The sequence below is a fragment of the Corylus avellana genome, chromosome ca3 (genome assembly GCF_901000735.1).
Source record: "Corylus avellana chromosome ca3, CavTom2PMs-1.0".
NCBI lineage: Eukaryota > Viridiplantae > Streptophyta > Magnoliopsida > Fagales > Betulaceae > Corylus > Corylus avellana.
Window position 1 is genome coordinate 27,205,169 of NC_081543.1, and position 27,502 is coordinate 27,232,670.

The 27,502-nt window shown below is 35.7% G+C and overlaps 1 protein-coding gene across 3 annotated transcripts; it reads left to right on the plus strand.

Annotated features, from left to right (window-relative positions):
- Positions 1 to 2,566: 2,566 nt before the first annotated feature.
- Positions 2,567 to 26,025, plus strand: LOC132175648 (lysine-specific demethylase JMJ17). Of its 3 annotated transcripts, none has more exons than XM_059587658.1 (33): positions 2,567 to 4,117; positions 6,914 to 6,971; positions 7,371 to 7,493; positions 7,952 to 8,009; positions 8,126 to 8,265; positions 8,549 to 8,707; positions 8,799 to 8,885; positions 9,752 to 9,934; positions 11,194 to 11,346; positions 11,452 to 11,643; positions 11,732 to 11,797; positions 11,959 to 12,054; positions 13,263 to 13,349; positions 13,461 to 13,577; positions 13,670 to 13,877; positions 14,009 to 14,073; positions 14,270 to 14,328; positions 14,432 to 14,563; positions 14,659 to 14,818; positions 14,897 to 15,232; positions 15,820 to 16,005; positions 16,150 to 16,211; positions 17,809 to 17,887; positions 18,608 to 18,757; positions 18,854 to 18,987; positions 19,330 to 19,450; positions 19,524 to 19,597; positions 23,061 to 23,205; positions 23,350 to 23,499; positions 24,562 to 24,657; positions 24,742 to 24,837; positions 24,939 to 25,138; positions 25,581 to 26,025. In XM_059587658.1, the coding sequence occupies exons 1-33, from the start codon at positions 2,787 to 2,789 to the stop codon at positions 25,822 to 25,824; spliced, it is 5,547 nt and encodes a 1,848-aa protein (XP_059443641.1). In that variant the 5' UTR covers positions 2,567 to 2,786; the 3' UTR covers positions 25,825 to 26,025. The 3 variants fall into 3 exon arrangements, with proteins under 3 accessions (XP_059443641.1, XP_059443640.1, XP_059443642.1); XM_059587657.1 differs by having other exon boundaries at positions 8,126 to 8,262; positions 8,546 to 8,707; XM_059587659.1 differs by having other exon boundaries at positions 8,126 to 8,262.
- The last annotated feature ends 1,477 nt before the right edge of the window (positions 26,026 to 27,502 follow it).

Consider the following 27,502-nt stretch of genomic DNA (forward strand, 5'->3'; position numbering starts at 1 on the left):
ATATACATTCTAACATTCCATCAAACTCAAAGTATCAGCCTGGTTTTTTTTTTTTTAAATGATGGGCAACTTCTCACATGGTGTACAAATTATTATATAGTGAATTAGTTATTTATAAATTACATTAAGCAATATAAGGTATAGTTCATTTGACATAATCATTATGAATGCAATATATATATATATATATATATATATATATATATATATATATATATGATGTAATAAGATAATCATGTCATAGTTAAACACCATATGGTTTACCAGATATATTAACCCCTTCTTAAGAAGGTTGGCGTTATCCGAGAGACCTATAATACAATACCGGTACTCTGGATATTATACTTGTATCGTCCATCACTAACAATTCGACCGAGTTCAACCTCGGGTGGCCCACGTTACTAATAACGTTTGTCTATAATGACTACCAATCAAATATGATTGTGACAGTTACAAAACAACAATTTGATCAAAGGCTAAACAATAAAAGTAAATATTTGATCATAGACTTAACTTGTATAATAGTAAGCTCATGATTGTTATCTCATACGTACTAGTGTACTATGTTATATAATACATTTCAATTCACAGTCTCTTACATGCATTCATTTACAAACTTATCATTTTCATTATCTTGTTTATTCAGCATTCATTTCACAAAATATAGTTCATAGTAATCTAAAGTGTATTTCATGAGAGTTGTAAATATGTATGTTTGGCATATAAACTAACCATGTTATAAGGAAAGAAAATAATAACAAGTATCTATGCGAGTTTTACTCATCCATGTCGTAAGACTCCTCCACAAAAACATCATGAGGCTCCATAACATTGAAATATGAGAAAATACATAATATTAGTAACAAATTGGAGCTAAAACAAGCCCTAAAGCCTAATATACTCAAAACAAGTTTTCCACATGACCCTCGAACGTTCAGACAAAAAAGGTCGAGCATTCGGCCACGACATCAAACATTCGATCAAAGGAGGTTGAACATTCATGCCTGGTAGAAACCCATTTATGAAATAAAAACCCATCCAACCACTCCTAGGCAAGTTATAAGGTCTTAACGTGATCTCTAGCAGACTCCTAAGCCACAATAACACACTCATGTAGAAAAAGACACGTCCAACATTATCAATTTACTAATCCAATATATATATATTTTTTTGTGAAAAATGGTATTACTCTTTATTCATAATTGAACAAGAATACAAGAGCCTTAGCTTTACGAAAAAAGAGCATTAAGCTCTAAATGAACAATATTAAAAATACAAGCTGGAATTTCCTCAATCCAAATATTATCTGTGTCGGTCCTAGATGCTTCCTTTGCCAAAACATGAGCTGCTTCGTTTGCTTCGCACTTGACATGGCCTATTTTCCAATGTCGAAGGGATCTCAGAACCATCTTGGTGTTTTCCACGATTTGCCCATACTTTAACCAATTTTGAGTTTTCTCCCCAATGGCCTTGACTACCGATATCGAATCTCCCTCTAGCAGAATCTCAAAAAAACCAAACTCCCAACAAAATTTTGCTGCGTGCAGAGCTGCCATAGCTTCCCCCGTGACAGGTTCATGAATTGCATGGCTCGTCTTATTTTTTACTAATCCAATGCTAATATAATATTAAAGCCAAAACCAATTAGAGATTCAAAGCTAAGATACAAAACTAACTAAACAATAAATAAGCAACCTATTAATATAACTAAAACAAACTAGGCTAATAAAGTTGCTTCATTTGAAGAACAAGGCACTAAGAAGAGGCTTTTTCTATTCACCAAGGCACTCTCACACACTCGATCTAAAGTGAAAATGATTAGAAAGGGTGGAAATAATTAAGCTGAAGGGGCATAGGAAAAATGTGTATTTATAGAGTTGCAAGACTCTGAGAATAGGGATAAGCTTTATTCATATTATTACCACGTGTTGAACGTTCAAGATGTATCTTCGAACGTCTGGTGTACTGTTAAATTCGAATTTCATCCGGAGTCAATAAATCATAAAATCATAGATTTTTTTTTTTTTTTTTAGGGGCATAAAATCATAGATTGTGACTTATGGGGAGATCACTATTTCATGCATGACCCAAAAAAAGAAAAATTGAAACCACGTTCGGGCAAAGTCAAGCCCATTAATTGCACAACAGGATCTAAGCAAGCCATCTCGTCCGTCCATTGTACTCCTCCTTTTAACGTACTACATCTGATCTAATCAATCGTCTCTGACACGTGTACTCGAATGAAGAACCGAGAAGGCAGTGGACCAGCAAATACTACACTCGCAGTCAACGCACCTGAAATCAACGTACACAATCACACCCGTTGATTCAACCCATCTCCGCGCGTAGAGTTCCCACTGGTCCTAGCCCCAACACGCACGGCAAGGAAAAAGACCAAAAGCAGAGATGAACAACACAACAACGACGAAATGGTACGGCCCATTTAAAGTGAGGCCTAAAAGGGCATTATGGGCATTTCAATTTCCGTAAATTTAACCATCTTTAGACCCCTAAATATATGGCCTGAAATATCCCTACTTTTAACGACCATATTCATTTTCAACCAACGAAGCCAAACTCACTTCCACAGTTCCACACTCAAAAGAGAAAGGTACGCTGAAACCCTAGAAACCACTCTCTTTGATTTTCACTAATTGCAATACTGTAATCTATTTGTAGCTATCTCTCTATATATACATACATGTGTGTATGTTTATGTATATGTATGGATATGTGAATAAGTAATGGTGTGTGTATAGGTTTTGTTGTATGTGTGGTGGGGGGTAATGGGGAAAGGGAGACCTAGGGCTGTGGAGAAGGGGGTGTTAGGGCAAAATGGTGGTGTTTCGTTATCTGGGTCATTGAATATTCCATCTGGGCCTGTGTATTACCCAACTGAGGATGAATTTAGGGACCCTTTGGAGTATATAAATAAGATTAGGCAAGAGGCTGAGAGATATGGGATTTGTAGGATAGTTCCGCCGAAGAGTTGGAAGCCCCCGTTTGCGTTGGATTGGGAGTCGTTTACGTTTCCCACGAAAACCCAGGCAATTCACCAGTTGCAGGCGCGGCCGGCCGCGTGTGATTCCAAGACTTTTGAGTTGGAGTACAGTAGGTTTTTGGAGGATCATTGTGGGAAGAAGTTGAGGAAGAAGGTGGTGTTTGAGGGGGAGGAGCTGGATTTGTGTAAATTGTTTAATGGGGTGAAGCGGTATGGTGGGTACGATAAGGTTTTGAAGGAGAAGAAGTGGGGGGAGGTTTCGTGGTTCGTGAGGTCGGCAAGGAAGATTTCAGAGTGTGCGAAGCATGTGTTGTGTCAGTTGTATCGAGAGCATTTGTTTGATTATGAGAATTATTACAATCGGTTGAATCAAAAGGCTGGTAGTGGGTATAAGAGAGGATCGCATGAGAAGAGGAAGAGTGAACATGAGGCTGAATTTTCAGGCTCAAAAAGGAGACGTAGAAGTAATGGTGGTGATAAAGTTAAGGTTTGTAAGGTAGAGGAGGAAGAGCATGATCAGATATGCGAACAATGCAGAAGTGGACTGCATGGGGAAGTGATGCTTCTTTGTGATAGGTGTAACAAGGGGTGGCATATTTATTGTCTTTCCCCACCTTTAAAGCAAGTTCCAGAAGGTAATTGGTATTGCTTAGAGTGCTTGAATTCTGACGAGGATTGCTTTGGTTTTGTGCCTGGTAAACGGTACTCATTGGAAGCTTTTAGGCGTGTGGCTGATCGCGCCAAGAAGAGATGGTTTGGGACCGTATCTGCATCACGGGTGCAAATAGAGAAAAAGTTCTGGGAAATTGTGGAGGGATTGGTGGGTGAGGTTGAAGTTATGTATGGTAGTGACTTGGATACCTCCATTTATGGGAGTGGTTTTCCACGTGCAAATGACCAGAGACCACAAACAGTTGAAGCTAAGGTTTGGGGTGAATACTGTGATAGTCCCTGGAATATTAATAACTTGCCCAAATTGAAAGGGTCAATGCTTCGAGCTGTTCATCAAAACATTACTGGTGTTATGGTGCCCTGGCTGTATATGGGGATGCTGTTTTCGGCTTTTTGCTGGCATTTTGAAGATCACTGTTTGTACTCGATGAATTATCTGCACTGGTATGTATCTAATTGTGCCTTATCTATCATTTTCATTTATTTATTTTATTTTTGTGACTATGTAACTGTGGCTCATTTTCTTTGTATTTGTTTGTCAACTTTTCTGTTTGAGAACTAGTATTTGTTTTAGAAAATGAGAGGGTGTATTTAGACGCATGACGTGATAACCCAAAAAAGTTGCTTATTACTAGTATTGAGTTGTAAAAGAAAAATCCACTACATAGATTGAGATTAAATGTGAAGAAAAAACTAATGATCACATCAGTAGTGTACAATGATTAAATAAGCATCCAAAGTATTAGCTGGACCATTTTCAAGGTATGGTTATTGCTTTAGTTTTTGATTTGTTGATTTATCAAAAGCTGACTGCACCCAATTTAAACAAAAGAAAAGGGTCATTACACAATGCTGGTCCCACTTAAATGGGATCTTGGGAGGGATGTCTTGGATATGGTCGTGCCCTTCAGCATTTTTGCATGAAGTGGTGACGCCGGGCAGAACTAAGATTGTTCTGACAGCGTATAATAGCAACAGAAACTAAGAATTTAAAATAGAAAAGGGAACTCAGGAAGAGAGAAAATAACAAATAGGGAAGAGAAAGTCCATAAGTGCCCCAAATTAGCAAACAGAAAAATAACTATTAAAGACTTAAATTTAATTGATAGTATAAACTGAATTAAAAAATAACAGAGACTAGATGCCTTTGTATAGGCTAGGCACATCCTAAATTAATAAGGAAAAGGAAAAGCAAACCTAATTGGAAAAAGAAAACAAATCCTAATAGGGAAAGGAAAAAAAATCCTAATAGGAAAGGAAAAACCCAATCCTTACTTAAAAAGGAAAACTAAAACACACATGCATAATTAAAATAACAATTTTCTCAAATTCCTCCTGCATCAGTTTCTTCGGGTTGGAAAGAACTCGCCCTCGAGTTAAAATCATCTTTTCCTCGATCTTTTGGATGTCCAATTAATCCTTTCCATCCCATACTTCTCAACATCAATGCAACTTGATATCGGAAGAGAAACAATTTACAACCTATCACAACATGACTGCGAATAGTATTTTGAAAATTCTTCATATCATATTGAGATATTTCAATCTTCACACAGTATTCATTTATCTTCTCCCATTCGTGCGGCATATAAATCTCCCTAAAAGGATCAACTATTTCTTCCTCTTTGAAAATAAAATTTTCCTCCACCTCTATAAGATCTTCATCATCGACATATGTATCATAAATTGGTGGAGAATTCCAATCCACGAAACATTGAGAAGGATTTTCAACGTCTTCTTCATGTTGAAACTCTTCATCAACAAACTTAACTCTGAAGTCTAAGTCCTCATGTCGTTCATCCCGAACATGTTCCCAAAACAGAACAGGCTTGTGATACGGGCTCTTGAAATTGGATTTTGAATTGTGACTGTCAATATCGCAATACATCTCCAAGTTTTGCGCCGCTAGACGCTGGGTTAACTCCGCAACCTGCCTCTGCAAATCTTCAATCATCACGTTTTGTATACTGCGCTCATGGTAAGGGACTTCCTCATTCGGAACCTATCCACGTTGACCATGACCACCAGTCATGAAAAACTAATGAAAACAATTCATCGCAAGAAGGCGCTAAGCTCTGATACCAATTGACACCGAGCAGAACTAAGATTGTTCTGACAGCGTATGATATCAGCAGAAACTAAAAATTGAAGATAGAAAAGGGAACTCAGGAAGAGAGAAAATAACAAATAGGGAAGAGAAAGTCCCTAAGTGCTCGAAATAAGCAAACAGAGAAATAACTCTGAAAGACTTAAATTTAATTTGTAGTATAAACTGAATTCAAAAATAACAAAGACTAGATGCCTTTATATAGGATATGGACCTCCTAAATTAACAAGGAAAAGGAAAAGCAAACCTAATTGGAAAATGAAAACAAATCCTAATAGGAAAAAGAAGACAAATCCTAATAGGAAAGGAAAAACCAAATCCTTATTGAAAAAGGAAAACTAAAACACACATGCATAATTAAAATAACAATTTTCTCAAATTCCTCTTGCATCAAGTCGTCACTTGCGCTTGGCAGCCTGAGGTTTTTTCCATTTCACTTGACAACGGACCCTCCAAATGAACAAAAAAGTCAGATAAAAACTGAAGAATGATTTAATTGGATCCTGTGTTTGGTTTATTTTGAAGTTCTTTGCTTTTTATTTTTTTCATGTTTTTGTGTCTTTAGCCATCTCTATTTGTTAGGATTATGGCTTAGTTGAGTTGAGTTGAGCTGTCTCTCAGGGAATTTGGTGGAGTGTTGATGAATCACAGTTTAGTTTGAACTGTGATTGGCTGTACTGGTCCATTAAATTACATTGAGGTGTACTGTGCAGTTCAATTCTACCCTCTTTGGGGTTTGAAAAGATTGCCGTTGGGGTTGGTGTTTTGGGAGAAATCCAAGTCAGTTTGGCATTGGTAACCTATGTTCTTTTTTTTTGGCATTGGTAAACTATGTTCTATTCAGGGTTGTTAGAAGCAGCTATTCTTTAGATGGTGGTACTGTTGGTATAAGTGAGACTCAGAGTTTCTTTCTTTTGTCTACACATTTTGCTGCCAGGTGAATCATTAAATAGACATTCAGGTGCCCGTGATTATATTATTCTTTTATATGTGTATTTTTCACATACGTATATGTGTGTGTGCGCGTGTATAACATATGTATCTATAACAGTTCTTGTGGTTTGGATTTCTACCACTTTAGTTTAGTTTTATACAAAACAGATGCTCACTTCTCATTTCTGTGGTTGTCTCAGGGGAGAGCCAAAATGTTGGTACAGTGTCCCTGGTAGTGAAGCCCAAGCTTTTGAAAAGGTAGTTCTCAGAGTTCTTTAGAATAATGTTTGACATTCTTCTTTGGGTCCATAGGCATTTTCACCCCTTGAAATGTCCTTTCTTTCTCTTTTTATGGTATCTTTATTGTCCATTCATTGCAATGAAACAATTTGATGTATAATTTATGTACCTTATTAGCTTCTAGGAATTAATTCTAGTTGTATACTTCGATTTCTGTGATTTTTTTTGTTATCTCCTTTTCATATTCTTAAGAGATGCATTCCACTGTTCCTGTGGTAGTAGGTTAATATATTACTTTGACAATTATCTAGCAGTTTCACTATTATGTGGGTCCCTGATGAATATTATGTGTTGACTACTCGGTTTCTTCTTATCAATAAAACATGCTTGTGACCAACTTATTCCACTTTCCTGTAGGTTATGCAGAAGAGTCTTCCTGATCTTTTTGATGCACAACCAGATCTACTCTTCCAGCTTGTCACCATGTTGAATCCATCTGTCTTGCAAGAACATGGAGTTCCTGTCTATAGCATATTACAGGTGTGACCTGAAATATTTTTTCATTTCCCCCTCATCCTGTTTTTGTTGTTCACCAAGTGGTAAATTAGTTGAATGGTTTGGTGAATATAAGTGTCTTATATTTTTGCTGAATAAGGTTATTCATGGGGAATATACAATAGAAACTCATAATTTTAATGTTTGCTTGAGTTTTAATTTGTGGGAGGAATGTTGAAGCGAGTTGGGTTTTGGAACTTTGAAGCAATAAGAGAGTTCAGGGTCCTTTTCTTTGTATCACCTATAGAAGAAATGGATATGAGTAGAACTGGACATTCTGGCGTAGGCTGCTTGTCCAAACTGTCATATCTACATCTACTGTTTTTATAGCATCTCCTTGTGATATTTTTTGATGATACTTAAATTTTTGGTGGCTATTGATTCATTTGTTTGAATCCTTGAAATTGTTTGATACGATTCTCTTTATGCTTGCTATCTGCCAGGAGCCTGGTAATTTTGTCATCACCTTCCCTAGATCATACCATGGAGGTTTCAATCTTGGTAGGCCACACCATTTTAGTTTTACTAGCTAGTGGTGATCAATTGAAGAGCTTTGTGCTCTATTAAATTGTAATGAATCATATGTGGCATATAATAATTATGCTTGTTCTTTTCAGGTTTAAATTGTGCAGAGGCTGTCAACTTTGCTCCTGCTGACTGGCTGCCTCATGGTGGCGTTGGAGCAGAGCGGTATCAGCAGTATCACAAAGCTGCTGTTTTGTCTCATGAGGAGCTTCTTTGCGTCGTAGCCAAGGTTGCAAATTTTGACCTGGAACTTATTTTCTTATTTAAAATTTCACGATAACTTGATATTAGGCCAATCATCAATATTTGTCTAAAAAGTTGAGTGTAACCTGCACCAATTTTTCCCCCTGTTATCATATACAATGATTGTGTATTTGTTTTTTCCTCAACATATGTAATCATTGATTGTTTATTACTTTGGATTGCTTCTCGCTCTTTGCTTCTTGAATTGAATCTTGGTATTACTCCAGTAACTTTTCTGCTTCTTCTGCTTGATGTTGTTTTGATTTTAGCAGAATGACTGCAATGGCCGAGTATCACCTTATTTGAAGAAAGAATTGCTTAGAATATATGATAAAGAGAAAAATTTGAGAGAGCAGCTTTGGAAAAATGGCATCATAAAGTCATCTCCCATGTCCCCTCGGAAATGTCCTGAATATGTGGGTACTGAAGAGGTATTTACCTTAAAGCATACACACGCTTATTGATTTTCATTTTATGAAGATATACTCTGTGGTGTTCAAAATCTCCTGGTGGGTTTTGTAGGATCCAACATGTATTATATGCAAGCAGTATCTCTATCTTTCTGCTGTTGTTTGCCGCTGTAGGCCATCTGCTTTTGTATGTCTGGAGGTATGTGACATTCATAATTCCTGACTTAAAAAATGTATATGCCAAGTGTACGTTGACATGAGCTATAAGTCTACTCTGAGTGCATCGATCTTGCTCTGAATGTTAAGTTTAAGAGAGATTGCTAATGTTGTTAAGTTGGACTTGGTGGTAAGTTTGATTGCCTCCTAAGCTCGAGTTCATTGGCAAGAAGAAATTTTCTCATAATTGCTCTGCTTTTCTGATGCTGAGTTGGAGTGCTCTTCAATTGATTGCAAAATGCGAAGTAAAATAGTGGTGCACTTGTCTCATTTATCAGTGGAAATGTGTAGGCTTTTGTTTTTGGAACCCATTCATTTTACTTTCTTTTGTGAGATATCAGTATTGTTTGTAGTTATAATTCCTTTTTGTTTTCTAAACAAATTTGAAGAAGAAAGGCTTGACTTTTCAAAAAACCGTTTATTCTAAAATTTTTCAGGTCAATTATCATGTGCAGGTTGATTGGAAATTTGGAATGCATAATAAAAAGTGCAATTAATTGCATATTTTTATAAAAACTCAATTTTCAAGAATCTCTCAACTCTGGAACTGGCTTATGTTAATCTCTCTCTCTCTCTCTCTCTTTTTCCTATTCAAAGGGGGGGAAAAGGGGGTTAGGCTTATGTTAATCTTATTCTTCATATATCCCTTCTTTTGACAATCTATTTTGTAGCCTATTTTGTTTTTGCTAAATGGTGGCTTTCTAATTGTTTTAATGGAGAACTTGATTATGAAGATGATTTGAAATTATTCTGGACTTGTTCAAAGTTTTATGATTGTAAATATCTAATGCTTGGTGCATTTGAATTATATTATCTACCATTGACCGATTATCTATGCCTCTCATGCAGCACTGGGAACGCCTCTGTGAATGCAAATCCAGTAGACTGTGTCTTCTTTATCGTCACACACTCGCAGAATTGTATGACTTGGTGCTTACAGTTGATAAATATAGTTGTGAAGAGATGGAAGAGAGTAGAAGTATAAGGAAGCAAACATCAATTTCCACTGAACTAAATACCTTGACTAAAAAGGTTTAGTTTTTGATATTTTGTTTACTACTTGATATATTGGAATTTCATTTGCTATCCGTCTGGTTGGGTTATCTTAATTATACAATTTTATAGATATGTAAATCTCAAATTCTTTTTGCCCACTCTGCTTTTGGCCCTTGATCATCACTAAGAAATATGCTGAATCAGTCTTTTAGTGTTTTACTTTTATTATTACCATGAATTTCCTCTCTGGAATATTATGATTTATTCAGACAGATAGTTTGTACAATTCCAATATACCTGTTTTTCGGAGTTGTCTAGAAGGGATTGTTGCTGGATATCCTTACCCTTTGGCCCCAATATAAATAGGCGTAAGTATTGAGTAATATAAGTCAACACCTGCACTTCAAGTAATATAATTGATATTTATTATGGCTATGATAAACTTAATCCAAAGTGGAAGTGAGATACAGTAAAAATTAGACATTTATTGTATGAATGCTACTTTCCATATTAAGTTCCTTTCATCAGAATATCCTTTCATGTCTCTGTTTTTATTGGGCTGAAAAGGATATGCTGGGTTCCAGCTCTTAAAGGTTAATTCTATTCCAAAAATGCAGGATGAGACTGGAGAGAGATATAATAAGGCCATTTAGGCAGGGCTGTAGCTTTTCAAAATGTGAAAAATTGAAGTTTCTTTGAGAATCTATTCTTGGGATGCTTCTTGAAAGCCACCAAAAAGAACGAAGCCACTTCATAAAAATTGCAAAAACCTAAAGCACCATTTTGTTTCATTTTTTTTTTTTTTTTTAAAAGAAAAAAAAAATAAAAAACACCATTTGCTTTCTAGTTATGAAGCATAAATATTTTGAATTGGATCAATACTTCCAATTGAATGAGCACGAGTAACGGATCCATGGATAAATAGGGAAGGGAGTATCTCTAATTGTAACTAAATCCTTACAGATCTGGTAGGAACTAGGAGATCACCCCTGAATGCCAAAAATGAGGGTGGTGAAGCATTGAATAATGGTGATAGTATTGTAATAATTGTGAGGTTTAGTTTTAACTTTTTATGATGTAGGAAGTATTGGTTGAAGTTATGTTTGTTTCCTTGTGCAAGTGGGATCTGTTTGTGATTACTTTTTTTTTGTTGATGAGCAGATGATGCCCTGTTAACCAGCCTTGTGCTTTAAGTGAATTACAGATCTGGTTATAATGTAGTTTGTTTCATTAAGTATGATAGGATTGATGAATTGGGGTATTTATGACTGTTTTCTTGGACCATTTGCATGTAGATCAAAGGTGGCCATGTTACTCTGGATCAGCTTGCAGCCCAATGGCTTTTGCAGTCGGGCAAGATTTTTCAGAATCCATTTTCAAGTGAAGCCTATGTTGCTGTGTTGAAGGAAGCTGAACAGTTTCTTTGGGCTGGTTCTGAAATGGATCCTGTGAGCTTTTAGCCTCCATCTTTCTGTTTTTTTCATTCTTGTTGCTCTTAAAATTGGACATTACAGCAGTAGTTTCTTAATAAAAAAGTTACACTTTGGACACAGGTACGGGACATGGTAAAGAATTTGATTGAAGCTCAGAAATGGGCAGAAGGCATAAGAGATTGTCTAGCTAAAGTTGAAAACTGGTCACGTCATTGTGGTGGGGATCTAGAGAAAATTCACTTTGAATATGTCAATGAGTTACTGAGTATCAACCCTGTGCCCTGTAATGAGCCTAGGCATCTCAAGTTGAAGGTTATTATGGTTTAGTGTGTGAATATTGTTTCCACTGTGTGGGTATCTGCCAAATTGAACTTATTGCTGTTTGTTTTCTGACATTCAGGAGTGTGCAACAGAGGCAAGACTGTTGATTCGAGAAATTGATGATGCTCTATCAACATGCTCAAAAGTACCTTTTTTAGAAAAAATTGACTATATGTTTTTATCATTTACTTTATTTTAATTTTTGAGATTATATTGAAAGTAATTGTCTTCTGGCAGCTTGCAGCATTAATTAGTTATGGTGTTTCCTTTTTCTCCATTTGTTTTGATTGATGTTTATCGCTGCAGATTTCTGAGTTGGAATTCTTGTACTCCAGAGTTTGTGGCTTACCAATTTATGTAAAAGAGAGTGAGCAATTATCACAGAAAATTACTGCAGTAAAGGTATTTCCTTTTGAACATATGCAGATTTAGTATGATATTTTTAGTTTTTTGGGTTGCTTGTCCTCCTTGTGGTAATCTGGCCAATATTTTTTCTTTTACCATTTATTTCTAATAATTTATTAGATTTTTCAATGGATAAAAGTTGCAAAATAATGTTCATATGTTGCCTGGATATCACATGATCTTGGGTGTAGGATGGGTATTCTACTTTCCATTTGCTGCTTCAGTAATATTTCTCATTTTTTAAATGTTTTTTATCATTTGTTACTTAGATGGGATTGATAGGCTCTGTTGCTTGAGAGCAGCTTAAATTCTGGTTTTCCCTTTTGTCGGATATATGGAAAACTCCTAGGGAAAGAAACTTATGGGTGCTTCCACAAGTGAAAATTAATAACTTAAAGTGCAAGAGGGGAAAGCCACAGGCAGAAAACAACTATTATGTTGAGTGGAGAGCTCCCAGTAAATTACTGGATTTTAATATGGTGAAAGGTCATGATTTTAATGCAACACACTTTTGAACTCCAGCATAACCTGGCAAGGCCTTCACAGGGTCAAGTACCTCAGAACTGTTGGGATAACCTAATTTAGTCTGGGCCTTGACACGCTTAATTAATGGCTTCAACTTCTGAGAATCCCTTTTTGCAGGATGCTCAGCAGTGAAAAGCCATGCTTCCAAACTGATGCTATGAATGGCCTAAAAACTATACTTTTTTGATAAGTAATTCAATCTTAATAGATGGGGACTACATTAGGGTTATATTTCAAAATGCTTGGGGTTTAATTTGTGAAATGTGGAAATTTTGATAATAATTCTTCACAGTTAAATGTATTTCTCTCTCCTTGACATCTGTTTTTGCCCTAAAGATTTCCACGTAGGATTGAACAATGTAAATCCTGTGGTGTCTGTACTGGTTCTTTGGGAATTGATCTTGAGTTTGGTTACGCATGGAACCTACATGCATTTTTCTTGTTTTCAAAATAATTTTATTTCGATGATTTTTTCTCAAGAAAATATCAACTTATAAACTTTACTATGGTAAAAGGTATTTGTCTTTCACTTAGTAAGCGTGCTACAAGCAAGTTCAGTTGTGGCCAAAGCCATGATACGCTAATTAAAGTAACTAGCTTTTGGATTTCATTACTCTTGTGTTTTGTATTTTTTTCCATTTGTTTTCTTTCTAATCCGGTTTATTACTGAGAACCATTAGGTCTGGATAGAAAGTGTACGGAAATGCATCACTGAGAAATGCCCTGGCACAATCGAGGTTGATATCATTTACAAGTTAGAGTCAGAGGTGATTACGATTTCTACATATTTCCAATTGCTATTATCTTCTTTTTGTCAATTTCTGTGGTTGTTTCTTTAGGTATCCACACGCTATGATCTTAATCTCAATGTTGAACAGATTTTGGAGCTTCAAGTTAAACTCCCAGAGACAGAAATGCTTTTTGATTTATTAAGGCAAGCTGAACTATGTCGTGCTCAATGTGCTGAGATTTTAAAAGGTCCTATCAGTCTAAAGGTTGGCTTTGTGGGGTTTTGTTGTCGTTTTTTGTGGTTTTAACTGTTCATTGGAGTTTAAGGCCTACCTTTTTAACCAATAACTTTTTTCAGACTATCGAAGTGCTTCTTCAAGAATTGAATGGCTGTACTGTGAACATACCAGAGTTGAAGCTTCTGAGGCAGTACCACACTGATGCACTGTTGTGGATCTCCCGGTTTAATGATGTTCTGGTGAACATTAATGAGCGGGAGGATTATCACAATGTAGTTGATGAATTAAATAGCATTGTCACAGATGGAGGATCTTTAACAATTCAAGGTTCGCTTTTGATGACATGCGACTTTTCTGTTTTAGTGTTTTCTGTTTTGGATATTTATGGAGATCATTATTAGAGTCATCATTCTTGATTTTGTTTTATATTGTTCTGATGGTGTGTTTGTTTTGAGCAGTTGATGAATTGCCTATAGCCGAGGTTGAGTTGAAGAAGGCCTGTTGCAGGGAAAAAGCTATTAAGGTAATTCAATATGAACCCATTTTGTCTTCAGGGTGTTCTTCTTTCCCCCCTCCTCCTCATGTACTTGATGGTTTTAAATTTCAAGATTACGTTAATTAAATGAAAACAACACTCTAATTTGTTTTGGTGCTTGTGTGTCAAGCATTTTTTGGAAATTCATTGGGGAACTTTATTCATTTATGCTACGTTGAAACAGGCACGCCATACTAAAATGTGTCTGGACTGCATTCAGCAACTGATGATGGAGGCTACAGTGTAAGCTTTTTTCCTTGATACCCCTAAAAAACTGGGAGTGCCAAAGGTTTTTGCTTTATATTTTTTATACAGCTTTGTGTTTCAATTTTCATTCTTTTTTCAGGCTTCAGATTGAGAGAGAAAAATTATTTGTTGATATGACTGGAGTACTTGCTGCTGCTGTACATTGGGAGGAAAGAGCAAAAGATATTCTTGCACATGAGGCTCCAATGTGCGACTTTGAGGATGTCATAAGGTATTAAGTGCACTTTGCTTGTTTGTTTTTGACTTTTTGATTTTTATGGCTTATTTTGCCTGCTGGTAATAATAGTTGACATTGAACTTCTTCAGGGCTTCAGAGGACATATTTGTGATTCTGCCTTCTCTTGATGATGTCAAAGATACAGTATTAATAGCCAAGTCCTGGTTAAAAAAGTCAAAACCTTTTTTAATGTCTGCTTCGTCTTCAGCTCCCGCCTCAAGTTCTTTACTCGAAGCTAAGGCCTTGCAGGTTCTTGCTCTTTCCCGCATGTTGGTACTTTGCTTAAATTTGGACTGTATATGTGATGATATCCTCTATATTTTGTAGGATTTAGTTTCTCAGTCGAAGATTCTGAAGATATCTTTGGAAGAAAGCAGGGTACTAGAAACAGTTTTGAAGAACTGTGAGGAGTGGGAGCAAGAAGCACGTTCTCTTCTGCAAGATGCTGGGTGCATATTTGGTTCGAGTAATATAGGCGATGGAATAGTCAACTGTCTTATTTCTAAAATGGAATGTATAATTTCTAAAATGGAATGTGTCACAAAAAGTGGTTTATCTCTTGGTTTCAACTTTCGTGAGATTCCAGAACTTCAAGGTAACTGTTCTGCCCTGCAATGGTGCAAGAAGGCCCTTTCTTTCTGCTCCGGTGCTCCTTCTTTTGAGGTGAAATTTTAAACTAATTAACATGGTCATATTATATATTGATGCTTTTAGGTGTTACATGGGCTTCCTTTATTCTTTCTTCGAAGCTTTGATGATTATAAAGAAACTTGTGCTTCTTTTTGTTTGCAATTTATTTTTGTTGTTTCTAAGTGATTTGTGAAACAGTGCAAGTTGCAATTAAATTGATGTATGCCATTGTTTATTACTTCAAGAAGTGATAATGAATGAAGTATAGGTACATAAACATACTTGGGTTGCGCCCTCTGCTCTTTAATAAGATTGTTTTGATTATAAAAGAAGTGTAGATACAAAAACATTTTCTGCATTATGAGGGAATTAGTTTTGCTTTAGTATCCTCACCTTCGAGATTGTCTTAATCAAACCCCTGGGTTTTAATGCAATCAATTTTTTTTTGGAATAGAATAGTTGGGATTTGCACAACTTTATTGGTTTTGAGTTGTTTCTTCCTTGTGTGAGATAATTCAATTATGTATAGGCTTAGTCGAGTTGTATAAAATTGTTCTTCTTAGGTGTTTTACCAAGTGGTTTATTTTGATGAAGGGCTTTCTTCACATTTTATCTTGTAGGATGTTGAGGACTTGGTGAAGGATGCAGAGCAACTTCCCCATGCATGCGTGTCTGGCCCCTTATGCAGCTCATTGATTGTTGGGATCAGATGGCTTAAGCAAGCGTCAGAGGCAATCTCTTTGCCACATTTGACTTTCAAAAGATGCAAGTTGAGTGATGCTGAAGAAGTTCTTGCAGACTCTCAGGTTTTTGTGTTTGCTCATTATGTTACCTCTTCATATCTTCTCAAATCTACCATTTTATGAATTGAATGCTTAGTGTTCTATTTATCCTATTGTTTAAAGTTGATTTGTCATATAGAATTGACTTTTAGCTTTCTCTATTTGCAGAGTATTGATGTCTCCTTTCCGGTGATGGTTGGTCAACTTGAAAATGCTATCCATAAACATAAGTGAGCAAATTGATTGTCTCATTCTATTGTTTTCTTTTTGTTATTTCTAGCCTTTTGACTTGTAATACATCACTTGGGTCTGTAGTAGAACCGCACACTTGTGTAGGTATACTATGTGTGTGTGTATATATATGTAGCTTTAATTTCAAGCGTCATTTCAGATATGTAACTAAATGCTCTGATAGTGTTTTCATGCTGTGAAAGTTTTAGATGTTAGTGAAACCACTGATGCAGCTTGATTTCCACTTGAAAGTTGCAACCCGTGCTTACTAAAAAATGGTGCCCATAGGAGTCAATATCTATCCTCTCATTTTTATCTGTTTAAGTATGTTGGAAGATTATTTTGTATGTGCCTGTTGATTCTCACTGATTATGGTTTCTTTATCATTGAGTACTTTGTTATTTCTCTTTGTAGTTTGATCAGGTTCTCTTCACCTATAACCCTACTGCAGTCAAACTCAAATGAGTTTTCTTGTCACATTTGACCTTTCGTGGGGTGTTATCTTTTGTTGGATTGAGTTAGCTTGGGTTATGTTTTGTTGAATCACCACTTGTCCTAAAAGTTTAAGCTGATAAGAAAGGGTAAATTTAATCATTTAATCAACATTGTAATACTCCCCCTAAAGTATGGGCTCAAACTCCTTTTTAATAGGTTGTTCAACATGTGGAATATTTTAATGAAATTGAGGGTGAAGTGACGGAGTCGAGGCTCACACTCGAGACCTCTGGCTCTGATACTATGTTAAATTACCACTTATCCCAAAAATTTAAGCTGATAGAAGAGATGGAATTTAATTATTTAATTTATATTCTAACTCTTCCCTTCACACTTGGGTTCAAACTCCCCTTTAATTGGTGAGGCCTAATATTTTTTTTTTGATAAGTAAATATATAAATTACCTAATATGTGAGACATTTAATTGAAATGAGAGGTAAATAACAAAGTCGAAGTTCAAATTTAGGACGTTTGGCTCTGAGATTATATGTTAAATCACCATTTGTTCTAAAAGCTTGATAGAAAATGGTAAATTTAATTATTTAATCAACAGTTTAGCATGCCTAATAGTGTAGTAAACCGTTTCACTTGTTGTGGAGGGTTGAGAGGTAGTCTTCAGTGTGCAGCTATGTGGAAGATGGTTCTGTTCTTTCTTGTGTAGTCTCTTGAGGGAAATAAATGATAGAAGTTTTGAAAACCACGAGATGACGATGGTAAAACTTAAGTCTTTGTTTTTCAAATTTCTTTACCACTGGACAACTGCCTTAGATCTTAATTTGCTTAGTTTTTCCTTCTTTTCTTGACTTGTTTTCCTTTGCAAGCTAGGTGTTTCTCTTGTATACATGTACTTGGATTGCACTTTTAATAATATTTCGATTACTAATAAAAAAAATGAACACCATAGTCTTTATTATATTCTCAATGTTGTTCAAAACTAAATTGGATGACATATATTTGCCCCAATTATTCTCTAAAGATTGATGACATATATTCCCAAAGCTCACTTGACCGAGCTTTGGGAATGTATCTGATATGTTTCTCTCAATTATTTGTTGTTTTAATAGTTCTTGATGCTTATCACATTTTTAACTGTAAATGTAGGCTGTGGCAAGAACAAGTTTGTCAGTTTTTCGATAGAAAATATGAGGATCGATCTTGGTCTCTGATGTTAGAGCTCAAGGTATGCATCTGTTAGGGAAAGTTTAATTACTTGTATTGCCTTGGATAATTCTAGTCATATTCTTTTTTCATGAATCCATATAAGAGTTGCGTGTTGCAAGTCTGCATGTTCATAAGTATATTGGTGGGTCTGCATGCTAATTTGTTAAAATATCAGCGAGTTCTTTATTTGAACTAAGGTAGTGTTTTCCTTCTATCTTTTAAAAAAAAAAAAAAAAGGTTTTCAGTGAACACAAGAAAGTCTTTGCCCTGTATCATTATGCTGCATGAGATTCCCAAACCTACTTACATTTAATGGAGGTGTTGCATTTAATAACTTTGAACTCTTGTTGGGACATAGAGTTCTGTTTTCTCCTTGACCAGTACTATTTTATAAAACTGCTGGATTTTTAGTTACTTTTATGCTGGTGAATAATGTAATAATGTCCCATCTTACTGTTCTCTCTCTCTCTCTCTCTCTCTCTCTCTCTCTCTATATATATATATATATATATATATTTCTTTTAATTTATTGCTCCTTTATTTTCATAGGATGAACAACGTGGCTAAAAAGCTTCAGTCAGTTTGATCCTTTCTTTCTTTTTCTTTTTTTTTTTTTTTTTTTGTACTTTCTTTGTTTGATTTTATGCACTGGCAAAATTGTTCTTTCTAACTTGAAGTGTGTTGGCTAACATCACTTGTACGTATCATTTGTAGCCTAATATTATGTGAGCATCTGCAGGAACTTGGAAGTGCTGTTGCTTTCAGTTGCTCAGAACTTGATATGGTTTTATCTAAAGTTGAGAAGGTTGAGAAGTGGACAAAGCGCTGCATGGATGTTTTAGGGACTTCAATTGGGGATGAGAACTCTTTGCTTCATGCTTTACGAAAGGTTTCAACCTGTCTGTCTTATCTGTTTTCTTCTACAATTTTGATGCTTTGTTCACAATATCAATTTGATATATTTAAAATGTATTTCATTGCACAGATTAAGCAGACTCTAGATAGATCTTTGTACATGTATGACAAGTCACGTGTTTTTGAAGCGAGAAATTTATGTGTCTGCTGCTCCAGTGATACTGAGAACCTGGTGATTCTTACTTGTTCAACGTGCAAGGACTGGTAAGGTATTTGCTACCTTGTTAGCATTTACTTATTTAATCTGTCTATCAAGGTCAAGATGACCAGGATTTATAATATGTATTCCACACTATAGGTTGTTATTTCAATGTCAAATTTTTCCAGTAATCATTTAAGCTCTTTTGAAGGATTTTGAGCTACATGACTCTGATTCCTGTTCTGCAGATTCCTTTCTTTCCCCACTTTCCTGTGGCTACTGAATAATCTGATAATGATCATCCCTAAAACTTTAGTTGTTGTCCCATGTATCATAATTTCTTTTGTTTCTGTTTCAGTTTTTATGTTCTGGTTATCACATGTTTTAGATTTCTTTCGTACGAACAGCTATCATTTGCGGTGCCTAGGATCAATGGCAACAAATTCAAATGGTGCAGAAGTGTATATATGCCCTTATTGCCAATTTTTGGAAGGCGGATCAATTTGTCAAATTAAAGGCGGTCCTCTGGTATGCAATATATTTTTGAAGCTTCGTTCATAAGAAACCTTTGTAGCCCATCTCACTTCTTCTGTGTGTACAGAGATTTGGAGGGAAGCGTCCTGAATTACAAATGCTTGTTGAACTTCTATCTGATGCTGAAGATTTCTTTTTATGGTAATACACTGCACTATTGAGGCTCTCTATTGTTTCTCCATGACCAGTACTATTTTATAAAACCGCTGGATTTTTAGTTACTTTTATGCTGGTGAATAATGTAATAATCTCCCATCTTATTGTTCTATATATATATTTTTCTTTTAATTTATTCCTCCTTTATTTTCATAAGATGAATAACGTGGCTAAACCCTATTTTTTAATTCAATTGTCTAGTGGCTTCTCTAAATCATATTTTAGCTCATGTATTTTATGGATTGTGTATATAGTTTATTTAACTTTTTGTTATTTTATGAGTTATGAAATAATACTTGATGCATTCTATTCTTTTTTTTTTTTTTTCTTTTTTTTTTTATTTATTTTTATTAAAATTGGCAAAACGAAGGCATCTTGTGAAGAATTGTGTAAACTTTGTTATGATGGTGAACATGCATGATATACATTTATTCTCCTCTAGCACTATATAATTTGAACTCTATTTGCTGCTATATTAGTTTTCCTTCCCCAAGTAATATTGAGATTAGCTAAGCTGGAGAATATGATTCTAAAACTAAGGTGGCAGTAGTAGGAAATATAGCAAATCAAATAAATAGAAGGAATAATTCCATTGAATCTTTGTTTTAATGGTACAATGTCTTCAGATCATACTGTGATCAAAGAATACGTTGTGTAGTTCTATGATAGCTTGTTTACTAAAATGTTCAGTTGGCGGCCTAGGTTGGATGACTTTTCTTTTTATTCCATTGGTGAGGATGAGGCCATTTGGTTGGAGAGCTTTTGAGGATGATGAGGTCTTTGAGTTGGTGAAAGTCCTAAACAGTGACAAGGCCTACAATTTTTCTATGGTGTTCTTCCAAGCATGTTGGGATGTTCCTAAAGAAGATATCATGAATGTTTTCCATGATTTATCACGCCAAAGGAATGTTTGGGTGGTATGGGGTGGGCTTTGGAAAAATATCAAGAACTGGGGGGAGTTCTCTAGTCATACTAGATTTGAGGTGGGTAATGACTCCAAAATTAAATTTTGGCATGATGTGTGGTGTGGGGACTAGTCCCTTAAGATAGCTTTTTTGGAATTATTCAGTATTGCTCGCTCTATGCTTTCGTGGCTGATTGTTTGGAAATTTCTACTGACTCTCACTAATGGATCTTTAGCTTTATTTGAGTGGCACAAGACGGGGAGGTGGATTTCTTTATCATATTTATTATTCTGTTGTACTCCTTCAGACTAAGATGAGAGGATGAAAATGAGCCTTGTTTGGCCCTTTCCAAGTAGGGCTGGTTTTGACACGACATTCGAATTTGACACGAAATTAGCGGGTTAAAGTTTTGTATAATTGGGTTAAGGTCAACCTGAATTAACCTGTTTAAAAAATGGGTCAATCCTAGGTGAACCCACTTAACTTATGGATGACTCGTTTAACCCATATACATTTAAAAAAAAAAACAAACTAAACCTAAATTAAAGTAAGCGGGTTATGCGGATTGGGTCAAATGGGTCATTCATTTATTTGAATTATTTTTCAAGTAATGAGTTAAACGGGTTGTGTTTGGGTCAATTTAACACGACTTGTTTATCATACGGGTTGTGCCACCTGTTAATTTGAATGGTTCATATTAGGGTTGAGGGGTTTGACTTATTTAAGTAAATGGATCGTGTTAGGGTTGACCCTTAACGGGTTGGTGGGTCGATTGACCTGACATGAACCCGGATTGCCGGCCTTTAAAAAAAAATAAAAAATCATTCTATAAGGTACCCTGTGAGAGTACTCATTTCCCTTGGAATAGTGTTTAGCGTAATAATGTTTCATTGAGAGCAATGTTCTTTGTTTGGTCGGCCATGCTGGGGAAGGTTCTCGCTACAGTAACTCTTGAGGAAGCGGCACATCATAGTGGTAGACTAGTGTTGCATGTGTAAACTGAGCAGAGAATTTGTTGATCATCTCTTAGTCCATTGTGAGATTGCTCGTGCTTTATGGACTTCTATTTTTAGTCTTTTTGGGTTACATTAGGTCATGCCCAGATGAGTAGTAGACCTTTTCGCTTCCCTTGGAATAGTATTTAGCGTAATAATGTTTAATTGAGAGCAATGTTCTTTGTTTGGTCGGCCATGCTAGGGAAGTTTCTCGCTACAGTTACTCTTGAGGAAGCGGCACATCATAGTGGTAGACTAGTGTTGCATGTGTAAAATGAGCAGGGAGTTTGTTGATCATCTCTTAGTCCACTGTGAGATTGCTCGTGCTTTATGGACTTCTATTTTTAGTCTTTTTGGGTTACATTAGGTCATGCCCAGATGAGTGGTAGACCTTTTCACCTGTTGGAGAGGGCAATCTAGCAGTCTTGACTCCTCATGGTGCAACTGAGTGGAAGTTGGTACTGTCCTACCTGATGTGGTGAATCTAGAGAGAAAGAAATGAATGGAGTCTTGAAGACCGTGAGAGCATGGTGCTGGAATTAAAAGCTTTATTCTTCAATACCTGTTACTAATGGACAGTTGCCCTTGATTTCATTTTTGTAGCTTTTGTGGGTTTCTTGATTTTTTTTCTCCTTATGGTTAGATTTTTCTTTTATATATCTCGTGTACTTGGGTTGTGCCTTTGTGCTTTTAATGAAATACATTTACTTATCAAAAAAAGGAAATATAGCAAGAAATGATCAGTGACAGGTTTTGGATGCAAAATACTTTTCTGTTCAAACAGATTCAACTCTAGCAGCTGAAGTTAGAGCCATCAGAGAAGTAATTAAGATGGCTTGAGAGCTTCTGTTGTGAAATTTGATCACTGAGACTGATGTCTAGTAGTTCATCGCCATCCCGTTAAATAAGAATAACCTATCAACATGGGAGTTCCTCCTATTATATATAGCATACAAATTTTAATTAACAGACTTCTGAGTTTCAAGGTTTGCTTGATTTCAAGGTGCTGCTAACACTGGGCAGTTTGTTAGCCACCAAAAACTAACTTGATGATGTGCCCTGTAACCTGGGTGTCTTCACTTCATCTTCAGTTGATTCATATATTGACTAAGGATGGCTTGCCTGATCCATCTTATATTTGGCTTTTGGTTTTCCTATGTTTTTGGTTTTGGGTCTTTTTTTCTTGTTAGGCTTGTTGATTAGCCGGATACCATGTAATTGCTTTTGCATTTACAGACAATAGAATGGTAATAAGTTGTTTTACCTGAAGTTGATTGGACTTTGAATTTTGTAACTACTATGGGGATCTGACTGTGGTAAAAAAATAATGGTTCTCCAACGGAATTTGCCACATGCTTCTGATAAGGGTTTTTTTTTTTTTTTTTTCAAAACGCTACACCTGCATTTACCTTAAACCCTTTCCTTATTAAAAAAAAAGTTTTTTATTGTTTTTTAATTAAGGTTATTTAATGGGTTACCAAATTCATAAATTTGAATCGTTTAAGGTGAATACTTCATTTATTGAGAAACTGCTGTTGGTTTTTACAGGATTGAGGAAAGAGATGTATTGAAACAACTTGTGGATCAAGCTTTGGCATGCAGAACTTGCTTGACAGAAATTCTTGATTTCGCTTTAGCTTATTTTGATAAAGATCTCGGCATTGTCTCTGAAAAGCTAACTATTGCTATTAAGGTACTTGAGACTTTACATCATTTACTGTTGATATATTAAGCTGTACGTGCATAATTGATTTTAATTTTTGTATTTTGTGAGAGAAAACCGCAATATCCTAAAATCTATATATTCTTACTCATTTGAAGTGGTTTTGTTACACAGGCCATTGAAGTGGCAGGTCTGTATGATCATCAAGGTAATTGCAACCTTGATCTGGCATTTGCAAGATACTCATGGAGATTCAAAGTCAATAGATTATTAGAGGGTTTACAAAAGCCCACGATCCAACAGGTTCAGCAGCATTTGAAAGAGGTATGTTTTATTGACTACTTGGCTTTTGGGAGTATTCTAGATTCTTAAGATGGGTTATTTGATGTAGAATTCTCTAGGGTTTTCACGAGTGGTATTTATCGAAGTGGGGTAGTTGACATGGGGATAGCATCTGCCAAGATGTCCATTGATTATTCTAAACTAAAATTTGTTCGGCTTGAGAATTACTAAATAAAAAGGAATGAGAAAGACATGGTAAATCGATTCCACTAGTACGCAGAATGATTTAATGCCTATGTTCTTCCTGCAAATTTCTTGATGTGTTGCACATCCACTGGCTTTGGCGTCTCTGGTTCTATGGAGGAACAAAGAATTGAAATCTTATGGAAAAGTGGAATAGGAGACTTGGCTAGGGCTGGAGTAATATAATTGATTTGTGTTAGTGAAGACTACTTTCAACCATTCATAGAATGGAGTAGATTCAGTTTGAGCCTATAGGTAGTTGGTATAGGCAGTCAATCCAAGCAAATCCTTATGTATTAGTTCTTATATAGCTCTCAGTAATTCTTCAGCATCCATTGTGCAGATGCTCAAGCTATTACTACAAGATGTTATTGGTTTGCTGCGGATTACTTGTTATTGAGTTTTCAGTTTGTTAAATGAGAATTTTTTGTAACACAGCTTTCCTGTGAAAATGAAATATGGTTTACATTTTTAATATATACTTCTTCATTGAAAGGGCTGCCTTTTTATTATTTGCCTTCTCTGGGACAAATAGTTGCTACTTAATCAATCAATTCTTTCCCTCCCTCCCACAAGGGGTACATTACTTTCAAATTTCTGTTCTGTATTGGACAAAACATAGTTGATTCAAACATTGGCAACGGATGACCTAGTTTGAAAGAACAAAAATGAACCTGTTGTGTTAGTACCCTAATATATATTCCTCAAGCACGAGCTTTGTCTGGGAAGATGCTTTCTGGCATGTGAGGAATACCTCTTTGATTATTTACATATATGCACATATACAGCTCTTGGTACATATATGCATATATACATATTTACATTTATGCATATATAAACTCGATCAATATTGTGTGGCAGGGTCTGGCCATGAACATTCCACCTGAAGATTACTACAGGCAAAGACTGACAGAAGCAAAGCGAATTGCCTTGCTATGGGCAGAACATGCTAAGAAGGTCTAGAAATTGCTGATTCTCTCTCTCTCTCTCTCATGCTCTCTCTCTCTCTCTCTCTCACTGGCTCTTTTGTTTTATGCACAGGTTGCAGCAGATTCTGGAGCTCTCAGCTTAGATAAAGTTTTTGAACTTATCATGGAAGGTGAAAGTTTGCCTGTTTATGTTGAGAAGGAAATTAAGGTAAAGAGATAATTGTTTTTGTGTTACGCAGAGAAGGAAATTAAGTTTAAGAGATATTTTCCTTGGCATTTAATTGATCAGCTACCGTTTGGTGGTTGCAGTTACTAAGAGCTCGAAGTATACTCTATTGCATTTGCCGAAAGCCGTATGATCAAAGAAAAATGATTGCTTGTGATCAATGTGATGAATGGTACCATTTTGATTGCATTAAATTGCGATCCCCACCAAAGGTCTACATCTGTCCTGCATGTAATCCTCAAAAAGAAGACTTATCTACAACACCATCAGTGGATCATGATAGGTAAGTTATAAGATAAAATTCCTTTTGTGAAAATTGTAATTACATCAGCATATCTTTTATTTTTGCTGTATGGTTGAGGCCTTATTTTGGGTTTGGGAATGTAAATTAGTCAATAAAACACAAAATGCAGAGCTGATAATGCTGTTTGACATGGCTTTTATGGAATATGAATGCGTTCCAAATAAGCATTTGAAGCACATCTTATCAAATGATAGAATTTTTCTTTAAATGAATAAAATTGTGAGAAAGGAGTTGGGGGTGATAAAATCTTGCCAGGGGTTTTTTGATTCTGTTGGTGACAGATTATTACCAGATTTTTTTGAAAAAAAAATGAATGAGTTATTTGTTACTTCTATCATCTATTGGAAACATAATATCATTTTTAATATTTGCATGTTCTTTCCTATTTTTAGTAAGTAGTTCGTTCTTAATGCTTTGACAGATCAATCTGTGCCAGATTGGCAGAGCCTGAAACACCTTCTCTTAAACACACGAGGTTGATAAAGAAAACAACAAAAGCTGAGTCTAGTCTAAGGGAAAAGATGCAGCCAATTACAGATCAAAATAATAGTTTGGGTATTGGGATTGAACGGATACGGTGGCGTAATCAGAAGCCTTTCAGAAGAGCAGCTAAAAAACGTGCTGAGGTTACCAGTCTCTCTCCATTTTTCCATACACAACAATAAAAATGGAAATAGATAGTTATCAATCATTTAATTTATTCAATTGATTCTTATGATTTTAGCTCAATTATCTGTTTTCAGCCCCTTAAGAAATAATGAGGATACTTTCATATTTATACGCGCTCATCTGCGCATGAAAATTTTGAGATCCTACAGTTTGAAATTAAATTAACCTACCTGTTTTAGTCTTCCTTTTTCCTCTGATATGGTTGGTTGGTAAGCTGAAAAGATGTATGATCGATGTTGCTGTTCTCTCTCTCTCTCTCTTGGGCGTGTGAATGTCTTTGTGATGTTTAACCTCTCTGGCATCAGCTGAAGCTCCTTTTCTCACTTGGAATATTACTATACTATAGTAATTGATCAGCAAGAGAAACCAATCCTAGACAAGGCACCAGTGCAAGAGTTGGCCTCGGTGGAAATTGTTGGTTGTCTGCATCCTCAACCTGTTCCTTTGGACTTGCAAATAACTAGTGTGATGGTCTTTCGTTTTCATTCACACCATATATCAGTTTTAGTACCTGTCAAGGTGCAGCCTAGTGATCAAAGGGCGGGCTTGGGATAATCCGTAAACTCGGACATCCTGTGTTCGATTCCACATTAGGAGTTTTCCTAATACATGGTTTTGGTGAGTGGAGTCGTGTATCTAGGGTTTACTTTCCAAGAGCAGGTTTGAAGGGCCAACTTTACTATTCTCTTCGGTTGTCTCTAAGCAACTTCAAATTTGCAGGTGAAAAAGGTGGTTGAAACTAGTTATCTATGGAAAGTAAGTGCTCCATAAGTTTTGGAAGAGGGTCACCCTTAAAAGGGCAGTTAACTGTTGTATACTCTCTTATTAGTTCAACTGTCATGTGGCTGATACACTTTTTGCTGCATTGGAATTCATCATGACTTGGTTCGACAAATTATATTCTGGAGTAATCTGAAACATCTAATGCAGTAATCATTAATTACAGAGGACATTGCTGGTTACATTGCTCATCATCCATGGGATTGCAGGTTTTCGTCAACCAGTGTTTCATGTGGGAGAGGGGTTGCACGTCATAGCTGTAAGCCTTGTTTCATGTGGCATGCAATCTCTTTGAAATTATTGCTTGCTCAAAACTTTGCTGAAAGGAATGAGATCCTCTCAATTTCAAGTGAAATGTAGAGAAATCATTTCACGTTCTGCATTTTTTAAATTACATAGCAATATATTCACCATGTGGCAACATGTACACGGTTAGATCTCTAGAATCTAATTTAGACCACAATGGTTCTTTCTATGTCAAGTGAAATGGAGAGAGGATCTTTATCATTGCCGAAAAGATAGAAATCCGCTATCCGCAATCAAACTAAGCACAATATGCAAGAAGATGAGATATTCCATGACCTATGATGCCATCTATTTTAGTTGGCACAATATGAATTTCAATACAAGTAATTTCCAAATTGGATGAAAATTAAGGATCTTAATTTTTTGGTTTGGTTGAGTCAAGAAAAATACTTGTATTCTTGGGGAGGATGGGGAAATGAGGTTTTTATTAAAATTATTTACATTTTTTTTTTAATGTGAATTGTTTTATAATATTTTGTGAAAAATGTTTTATTTTGGAAAAAAGTTTTTATCCCTCCCTAATTGTAATATTTTAAAACATTTTTATAAGAAAGGCCGTCAAGAATGTGGGGAGTATATCATTAGATG

What these genes read in the sequence shown, in the direction of transcription:
- LOC132175648 (XM_059587658.1), top strand. Translation starts at nt 2,787, where the DNA reads ATGGGGAAAGGGAGACCTAGGGCTGTGGAGAAGGGGGTGTTAGGGCAA. An exon ending in CTGCTTTTGTATGTCTGGAG is followed by an intron (nt 8,886 to 9,751) that starts GTATGTGACATT and finishes CCTCTCATGCAG; the next exon opens with CACTGGGAACGCCTCTGTGA. An exon ending in GCTGAAGATTTCTTTTTATG is followed by an intron (nt 19,598 to 23,060) that starts GTAATACACTGC and finishes TGGTTTTTACAG; the next exon opens with GATTGAGGAAAGAGATGTAT.